Source organism: Epithele typhae, assembly GCF_022376455.1.
Source record: "Epithele typhae strain CBS 203.58 chromosome Unknown BXZ73scaffold_160, whole genome shotgun sequence".
Lineage (NCBI taxonomy): Eukaryota > Fungi > Basidiomycota > Agaricomycetes > Polyporales > Epitheliaceae > Epithele > Epithele typhae.
This window is the reverse complement of record NW_025954351.1, coordinates 47,414-56,851: the sequence shown is the minus strand read 5'-3', so window position 1 is coordinate 56,851 and position 9,438 is coordinate 47,414. Positions and strand designations below refer to the sequence as shown.

The window sequence follows — 9,438 nt, the reverse complement described above, 5'->3', positions numbered from 1 at the left end:
GGTTTGGGTAGTGACAGAGCCTGACCGTAGAGAACTTGATAATGTGGACTTTCCATGGAACTTGCATGCAATGGATGGGATGGATTTGGAAGCCAAGGGCTGGAAGAATCCCTCGCAAGTCGACGATGAAGAGTATGAGAGGATGGTCGATGTCAATGGCAGTGGTGGGTCCGCCGTCCGAGTTGGATTCCGTCGTGCCAGGATCTAAGCGCCTTCTGAGTACCTAATCCGGAAAGCGACCTCTTCCCACGCAGACCAGAGAGGAGGATGAAGCTAGATTAGGTATTCGTCGTGATATTTCCGTTCTGACTATCTCAATATACATGCAATGCCTCCCCTGTTCATAATCCGTCGTTTTTTCGTCGCTCAGACAGCTGGAACGGCAGCAAATTAGACTGACGCGGGAGTGGGCCGCGAACACCAATCGGAGGAGAGGGAGGGGTGGATGGGTGTAGATTGAGGTTGGATGACCTCGATGTAATGGTGCAGAGGCGTTGCTGGCACTAGGCGCAAAGCAAACACAAGCTAGAGTCACACAAGGGATGTCTAGCCCACAAAGACCAAGTTAACATAGCTCTACATACATACAGGCAATCGAGATACTCACCTAGCCCACAAAGACCAAGAGGTCGAGATGAGGGCTAGGACATGAAGTGCAAGTGCTAAGTGAGGGCGCGACACGGGCGCTTAAGCGCGGGAACAACCTTCCAAAGGCAGGGAAAAGGCAAAGAAAAGGCGAAAAATAATACATAGGGCGAGTCCAGAGTCCGTTCCACGACATAGACACCGTGACATTCTGTGGGCGGAAAGTTCATGGCCCTCCGTGACAGATTGATCGAAAGTTCATAAGCCTCCATGATGCGTGACATGAACTTTGGGTCAAAATGGTACAGTATCCGACAGCTTAGCCGAGCAGAGTTGATGTTTGCTGCGTGACCCGCACCGTGACCAAGCCTTGGCGAAATTTCTCATAACTAGGGTCTGCGGCTGGTTCGTTCACTAGGGGCACAATATGTACCCGTTTCCTCTGAAATGTTGCAAATCGCTTTCTTACGACACTGTTAGCATGTGGAAAAAAACCGAAGACTATCGCAGCAGTAATGGTTGAGATTCTCATGGTTTGATCTCATGGGCGCTCACATTTCTCATCACTAGGGTCGTGCTAGTATTGTACATGTGCAGCTAAGTAGATACAACGAAACATTCTGATCTCTACATCAGCAAAAGGTGTTTTTTACGGTAGCGCTCGATAGCACGTGACTCTAGTGTTGCGATGGCTCGGCTTTGGCTCGGCTCGGCTCGGCTCCGGGCAGCTCCGAGGGAGCCAGAAATGGAGCTGTGGCTCCAAAATTGGCTCTAATGGCCTGAGCCAGGGTCCGAACCGATGGAGCCACCAAGAGCCGTGGTCATCGATTAGCGCCGGTGATCGCACAAGGATGTATGTTTTGTGGCACAACTGAGGGGCAGGAGTTAGTGATCACCACGGGTGCGGGCCACCCGTGCGGGTTGGTGGGTCAGGTACCACAGGTAAGGGTCCAGGTCATGCTCAGCTGACCCGTGCACCCGCAGGGTGAACCCTCAACGACCTGTGACAACCCATAGACTCAGAGCACACTATACATGTAATAAATAGTCTTGTATTGAATGAAAAGGGATTATATGGCGCGAGGCGGACCTAGAAGTCCCCTCGCTCCTCACCGTGGCCAACTCCTTGACGGCGTGCACGCGCCTTGAAGTGCTCACACTCCCGCTTGCAGACATCATGGCGGCGGCGAACATGCGCGTGCTGGAGGCACAGACTGAGGTGGAGAGCACGGTGGGGTCCAGGTCCTCAGCCCCACTCTGCCCACCCTCCAACTTGCATGCGTGGCGAGGTTGCAGTTCGCCTCATACATGAGCCGTGCGAACGCGAGCAGCCCCTCATGGACCTCGTGCGGGAACGCTGCAGTCTGGCCACGACATGTACAGTAGGTGCTGCAAGACGACGCAGGGCCTGACCAGTGCGCACAATGCGCAAGGCCGATGGCGACTAGCGTGCGGCCGAGGATTTGGTCAGAGGTGTTGAAGGTGCAGAAAGGTGCATACAATGTACCCACAGAAGACGGTGGGGAGGACGGCGCTGCAGGAGGACCTTGGTGTGACTAAGAACAATGAGGCCATGCCCAGGACTGTGGGGATGCGACCGTAGAGCATGTACACACACCAGACTTATGCGTATCGTGGGGGGTCTGTGCGTGCGAGCGAGTGGGGGTGAGTGCGCATCTTCTAATTTATGCTATTTGTTGTCCTCGCTCAAGAGCGTGTCGATGGGCTCATCGACGTCCATCTCACACTCATCCTGGACCTGTTGGTACACGTGGTCGACGTGTGCCACTCCGCCGTGCGTGTCAGCCATCTCATGGTCGTGTTCGTAGTGGCGGTCATCGTAGTCCAACGTCGAGGTCCGTGTTTTCGTCTTCATCGCCCTCCGCTACCCTCCCTGCCAAAATCACCACCCTCCGCGCCTGCACCTCAGCATCCTCCTTCTCCCTGTTCTCCACGCGCATCTCAGACGTCCCAGGCTCATGCGAGTTCCTCTCCTGCTCCACGTGAGCGTTGTATACTTGCTCCTCCGGATCTCGGGGTTGTGCATCTGCCCGGAGATGCCATCGTCGATGGTGATGCCAGAGATGAACTCGGAGGGGGAGTATGGGCCGTGCGCCTCGGAGTCCTCCCCCTCGTCCATCTCGTCTGCCTCGCCGTCTTCGCTCGTGGCGTGCGAGGGTGTCGCGGCGCCTGAGATGGGCACCAGGTTGGCCATGTGCGCGCGCAACGCGGTGCTGGGGACCCACCACCAGACGTTGTCCTCATACACGCGCGCGTGCGGCTTGCACACTGCTGATCGGATAAGAGCGGGGGGGAGGGGCGGGTAAACAGAGGGCGCAGACGGACGAAGCCGCAAGCAAAGGTGACATACATGTCATGAGGTTCGTCCACTCGTCACACGTGTATTCCACCGGGAGGGCTTTGAGGCCCTGCAGCCACGATATGGGCTGTCCCCGCGAGGTTTGAGCGAGGAGCGGACACCGAGGAAGAGAAGACTCACGTCCAGCTGCTCCGTGCCCACGCCGTGCTGCAGGATGGTGCGCATGACCGTCAAGTTGTCCTTCTGCCCACAGAGCAGGCATTGTCCCTTGTGCTGGCGGATGGTCTCCATGGTCATCTGGAATGGGAGGTACTTGGTGGGCGGGTTGTTGGTGATCGGGTGGGCAGTGGCCTCGCCCTTGTTGTGGAGCACGAAGTGCGAGGTGTCGCTGGCGACGCTGAGGGCGCTCTGCAGGTGTGTGGGCGGTGTAAACAGCTCAGAAAGGCTATTGAGGTCGGAGATCGTGATAGGTGTTGCGGACATTGTGAGAGTGGCAGACATGGCTAGGTCGGAGAGGTATCCCCCACCTCTGCATGTGCCCCACCGTGCGCACGCCCGGTGGTGCACTGAACGGCACATGCGCCTGGGAAGGAGCGGGGGAAGTACGTGTTCAGCACGTCCTTGCCTACCACGTTGCTCGGCTCCAAGAGCAGGAGGGGCTGGGCAGGGGAGACAGGTTGATGCTCGCAGAGGTTGAAGAAGAGCGCGTGGGTCACGGCCGAGAACGGCAGCTTCTCCAGCCATGCACCGAACGCGGGCGAGCGTATGGCGAGCGCACGCCGCATGCCCATCCACGTCTAGACCATACACTGTCCGGGCGTGCGTATGAGTGCTGAAAGTGGACACAGAAGACGAGGAAACTCACGAGGTGGCTGGCCTAGAGCCCAGACATACAGGCTGGCGTGAACTTCATGCTGCGGGTCCAGGGATCAAAGCACACCCTGCACCTCTCCCAGTCACTCTTCTGTCACGAACTGAGGCTCACCAGCAGATCAAATGAAAGCGCACCTTGTAATCGCACTCCCACTGAGCCGATGAATGCCATACCACCTCCACTCTATCTCCTCAAATGCGCCAAGGAGGTCGAGGTGTACTCTGACCAAGTTTGGCTGAGGTTTGAGAGCTACTGGGAAGGAGAGAAGCAGAGGGGAGGGGGAGGAAGGGAGAAGTTGTGAGTCACGACTGGCAAGCTGTGTGCAAGAGCCAACTCTGGTTGTCACACATGACTGACCTGTAGTCGCAAGGGCCGTACCCGAGCATACCCTGACCCATGAGCTCACGGGTCCGGGTTTCGTGGGTACGGGTACGGGTCAACTCAAAAATACCCAGGGGTGACCCGTGGTGATTACTAGCAGGAGTACCTTAGAACTGCTTTTTATGTGCTTCTATGAGGTGTAGAAAGTTTCAAGATTGTTAAGAGTATGATTGGACAAGGTCGACACTCTGAGAGTCTGACTAAGATCTCCCACGGACATGCGGTGCTGTGGCCATGTGACAAGTGAACTCAACTCCTGGAGTCGCTGGCTTTGTGTGCTTCTGATATACCAAGAAGGCTGTGGTCTCCTCACCCCCTTTTTCAGAGCCTTGGCCTCATCATAGCACAAGAGTCATGCACTGAACAGGCAGAAGCCCGAGACTTTGCCCGAGACCAGACGGTCATGGGTTGTTCTCTCCTGTGACCTGTCCCTCATGTCCGCAGCTCACTCCACCCAGTTGGGTGCAAGGAATTCCATTCACTCGGGCAAGGGGACATGAGTATTAGCTTGTGGCTAGCTTCTATGTGCCCTGCTCACCCTCTCCGGAGACAGGCACCTAACAATCTAGCATTGTCTTTGCACAGGCGCCCGATGCTGGCTCCAACCAGCGGCTCCAGTATGGCTGATTTCGGCTTTTAGCATCTAATAATCGGCTCAGAATTGGCTTGGGAAAAGCCGGTTTTGACAAATGGCTCAGCTCCGGAATGACTCAGAGCCGGCTCTAGAGCTGGCTCGAGCTGAGCCCTCCGCAACACTACGCGACTCTGCCAGATCGGGACAGGTCGTCTTTTGTCTGCATGACAAATGATGGTAAGGTATGCCCAGCACAGATATGACTATGCGTGATCCGTGTGACACACCACGTGCAAGTGACCAATAAGCCTACACAAGTCTAGCGTCTATGCCTGGATTAGCGCGCACTGTGCATGGTGTAGTCTTTATTGTGGACAGTAGAGTGATAGAGCCATTAATGTGTGTGTAGTATGTTGGGGAGGGATTGGTTGAAAGACACGGTGCTGATGGAGACAGATTGTCGGAAAAACAAATCGGCCTCGCAAGCCGAAGATCTGGTAAGCAGATTTTAATTAGATTGCGAGCCCTTGCGAGGCGCTGGTTGACTCGCGATGGCATCGCAAGCTCAATGGTGCCTTGCGAGGGATTACAAGGTGTTTGAAGTGATTGCAAGGACTTATCACCCATGAAACCATATTGCGAGGCCTTGCGGCAACCTTGCAGCACTGTGGACGCTCCAGCTGACGACAAGGGACTTGTGATATTTCACGACTAGTGCACGCCTCTCGAGTCTCTAGCGCTCCTCTCTCTGCTTCCACCACATCACTCACTCCCTGGCCTTGTCCTTGTCCTCCCCTCCCTTCTCATCTTGTCATGTCTTTCACCACTCCACACGTCAGATCTCATGTTCAGGTCTGTGTTGGTTGCTTTTCCTGCCCTTCTTCGCTTATTCTTTCCGCTCTATGTTCAGACTCAATGTCAGATGCTCATGCTGGCAGCAGGGCAGAGTATGGGCAACAATCAATGTATGTGTATGCTGCCTATTCACGCGTGCCTTGCTAATACTTTCTGTCCTGGCACAGGTCTTGTACCTCTTCTCATCTGACCACCCTTTGATGCCCATGCAGAGTGCACTCATTGCTTGACACTGCGGTAGGGGTTTGGCCGCCTATGTGTAAAGTGAGTCATCTATTACTGATACCCACAGAATGTTCAACAACTCATATACCATGTTGCCATATCTCTTTCTCAATTCCATTGTTCTTGCGCTGTCTGTATGAGTTCCCTGCATTGTACTGTAGCCTATACACATAACACCATAATGATTATAACAGAATATCTGGATTATAATGAGTGCACAAGCGGGTAATCGGCAATGGATGCAAGCCCGGACACCCAGTTGACAGGCAGGCCGACAGATCACGATGTCAGGTAACCTATTACAAGATGACATCAGACGCACAGTTGGATTGCGAGCTAATTAGCCTAGCTTGCAAGGCCTCGCTGCTCGTGAGGCCGATCACCCCAGAATTGCTTGCGAGGCCTTGCGAGCCCAATTTGGTTTTTCCAGCAATGGGCTTGAGACATAACAACCGACACAAGTCAACTGTCACAACTCAGTAGACGATGTGCTGGGGGAAGCACAGGGCACATCTGGACCATGGTTGGACTTTGACTCACCACCCTATCATCAATCAGCATCAATAGATCGGCAAAGACCTTCCCACACCCATTGTGCAGCGTCGTTGAGCTAGCACTGCTGGAGGACTGCGCTGCCTCAGAGCCCATGGTGTCAAGACTCAAGGGGAGCCAGGAGAGTGGCCTTCAGACACATTTGCTTAGAGGGTGAGCATGGGCAGGACTTCTGATATGTTGGCTTACCACAGCCTTTTGTTTTGTTATCCCCTCTGGCCCCACAATGGACAAAGTACTGTGTAGCCTCGGCACAGGTTGTCTGGGTGCTTTAGTGTAATATTTCGCTTAATTACATCTTGCTGATGTCTTGCTAAGCAGAATTTTGAATGAATCACTATCTTTCCACAAACTGGTTACTTTTGTATCTTCTGGCTTAAGAAAAATGTATACAGATGTCTGTGCAACACTATTCTTAAGAGACATTGAGGATACAGTGGGTGCTCGAAAAGCCTATCAATTTACAGTTGGTTCCCTTGCAGAGTGTGACACAATCAGGTCATGTGACTTAGTTGTGTCTGTGCTGGGCATACCTTAGCAGAATGGTAGCAGCTGGTATTCATTCGTCTTCGATATGACGTTTGATCACATTTTGTGGCCGCATACAAGTTATGATGGATCTACTACAGACACTAGTAGCTTAGACAGAAAGCTATAGTCGATGATATGATAATGATAGTAGATGATCATGTGCCCCTCCAAGGGTGATTCATGGCATGGGCGGGGTGCATGGTAAGTTTGTAATGAGCTATACGGTTAGTTCACGAGCACCTGAGCAGTGCACATGGCAGAGAACGTGGTGCACACAAGGATATGTGGACCCATGGCAGTGCGGGTGCCTGTACCACTTACAGATAGAGTATGGCGATAGCGAGCCTCATCACATCCCCTTCTCCTATCTAAGGCCTCTGTTCCCCAAATTTCTTCTTGACATCTCTTCTAATTTCTCGCTGCTCTGCGGAACCTTGTCGTACCATGTGTATTCACTTTATCAAAATGTCTACTTCTCTGGGACACAACTGAGACACAATTTATTCAACTGCGGACATTCAATTGTGTCCTTGCTCACCAATTGAGGATTGTCTTAGCCTTCCACGTTCCGTCTGATGGTATCTCTGTTTTACAATGAACTTAAGATGTGCTTCTCTGTCCATTAGGTATGCATTTCGTTTCTCTCTCACGTGTATTGAAGTGACCCTGTTCCCAAACAGTGAGACAGTCAGTGAGTAGTTCATTGTAGTGCCAGGTCATTTAAGCACCACAACCCTCAGGCTTGTCTGACACCTGGCATGTTGTCCATGCTTGTGGTGCCAGCACACCTGGGTATTACAAGGTACACTGGTGACCCCCTCTCATGGCAAACATCTATACCACGTCGAGCCATCTTGTTTGCACTACACAGGATTCTTGTTGCTGACGGCTTTGACTGTGCACAAGTCAACAGCGAATGTGTGGTATCAGGAAAACCCTCACTTGCATATTAGTGCTTACAGCTCTAACACACCACCTATGTAATGATCCACGTTATGTCATGCACCTTACGATCAACTCGGCTATCGCTTTTGGACTCACACTATGTACCTGCATTTTGTATCCCACATACCTTTGAGCAACCAACACACCATCTCCTATGACACCACACCCTACAGACGGCTCAGTGGTTGTCCTGCTCACCTGCGACTCTTCTGCGGGCAGGCTATGTGACGTCCCAGCCGCTGTAACACAGATAACAGAGTGATAAATTCCGCAAATCTGCAAATCTGCACTCATGTGGTTCTGATGAGTGCAAACCTAAGCTCACGTAGCTCTAACCCATGTATATAATACGCTCATGTAGTCCTAACTGATGCAAATTGCACCGATGTGTGCGAGGTGAGCTCCAAGTAGTGCTATTGATCTCTTAATAGACAAGTCTCTGCATAAACAAAAATAGATTTGTTTAAACATACATGAGCATAGTGAGCGAGATATTAGGGAAACCAGTCGTGACTCGTTGTCACATGGAAAGTCTTTACCGAGTTGTGGTTGGGGAGTGTGACACCACAGTGACTGCCTGTGGTCTTGCACTCACAGCGCATGAGCTCATACAGAAGACGCAGGGGTGACGTGCATGACATGGCAAGGTGGGCAAGGCATGTGCGCTGGATAAGGCAAGTAACAAGAGCAACGGAGGGGACACAGGCGAGGTGTCAACGTGGCGACGCAGGTGCAATGGGAAAAATGAGCGACATGGGTGACAACAAGGCATATTTGAACAAGCAACGGAAAACGGAGGGTATGGTGTGGCTGACACACCATGTTCGCAATCATGAGCTGTGCTGCAGCAGGCAAGGCATAGTGAGAGGTGGGTATGATGGCTGTGGGGGCCAGCGCGAGCACAGCGGACAAGATATTGTCCGTTGTTGAACACACCAGGCTGTATAGGTTGGTCAGTTGAGGAGGAGGTGGGAGAGATAGAGAGAAAGGCAGGGGACACACAATGGTGACCTCCTCAACAATGACAAGCTCGAGCTTGTCACCTGCGTCAGCGAACAGTGTGCGGAGGTGAGTGTCCCTGCTCTCCACATAGACAGTGCCGTGGACGGCCAAACCATAGTCGAGGAGGGTCCTGACTACCCAGACAGTGATGTGGCTGTTCGTGCCAGAGACAAAGACCTTACCAGACTTGATTGCTGGCATGCTGGACTTGAGTAGTGGCCTGTGAAGGTTACGAGAGGTGAGCGGGTGAATACGGAGTGGGAATTGTATTGCTCAGGGGAGACAGCAATGTTGAGCTTCGGGATGTCAAGGATGTTGAACATTGGATACTGAACACTGGTACATACAGACGGTTCACATGTACATATGGACACTGTGAGATAGTTTCTGTAGTTCCGCATGTAGTTACACTGCCCTATTGTTCCATATCTCTCTGTTTCCGTTCTTCTACGCTTCTCTTTTGTTCCCTTGTTCTACTTACGGACTTTCTTTGTCTTGAGCACACATCCTGTACAGCATTGTATTCATCTTCTGTCTGGTCTGATCTCTGCGCCATATGTCTTCCCATCACTGCTCACGTATGCTACTCCTGGA

General features: G+C 52.4%; 2 protein-coding genes across 2 annotated transcripts; both read right to left on the bottom strand.

The window, feature by feature from the left end:
• Nucleotides 1–2,420: 2,420 nt before the first annotated feature.
• On the bottom strand, nt 2,421–4,177 carry BXZ73DRAFT_83115 (uncharacterized protein; the record flags this gene model as incomplete). Its single annotated transcript, XM_048023862.1, has 7 exons — nt 2,421–2,529; nt 2,604–2,874; nt 2,957–3,032; nt 3,086–3,714; nt 3,771–3,802; nt 3,914–4,087; nt 4,137–4,177. 7 exons carry the CDS (start codon nt 4,175–4,177, stop codon nt 2,421–2,423), a joined length of 1,332 nt encoding a protein of 443 aa, XP_047871138.1.
• Nucleotides 4,178–7,415: 3,238 nt separating this feature from the next.
• On the bottom strand, nt 7,416–9,045 carry BXZ73DRAFT_83113 (uncharacterized protein; the record flags this gene model as incomplete). The annotated part of the gene is made up of 9 exons (XM_048023861.1): nt 7,416–7,563; nt 7,686–7,792; nt 7,871–7,873; nt 7,939–7,947; nt 8,041–8,081; nt 8,438–8,507; nt 8,662–8,723; nt 8,779–8,782; nt 8,845–9,045. 9 exons carry the CDS (start codon nt 9,043–9,045, stop codon nt 7,416–7,418), a joined length of 645 nt encoding a protein of 214 aa, XP_047871137.1.
• Between the last annotated feature and the right edge of the window lie 393 nt (nt 9,046–9,438).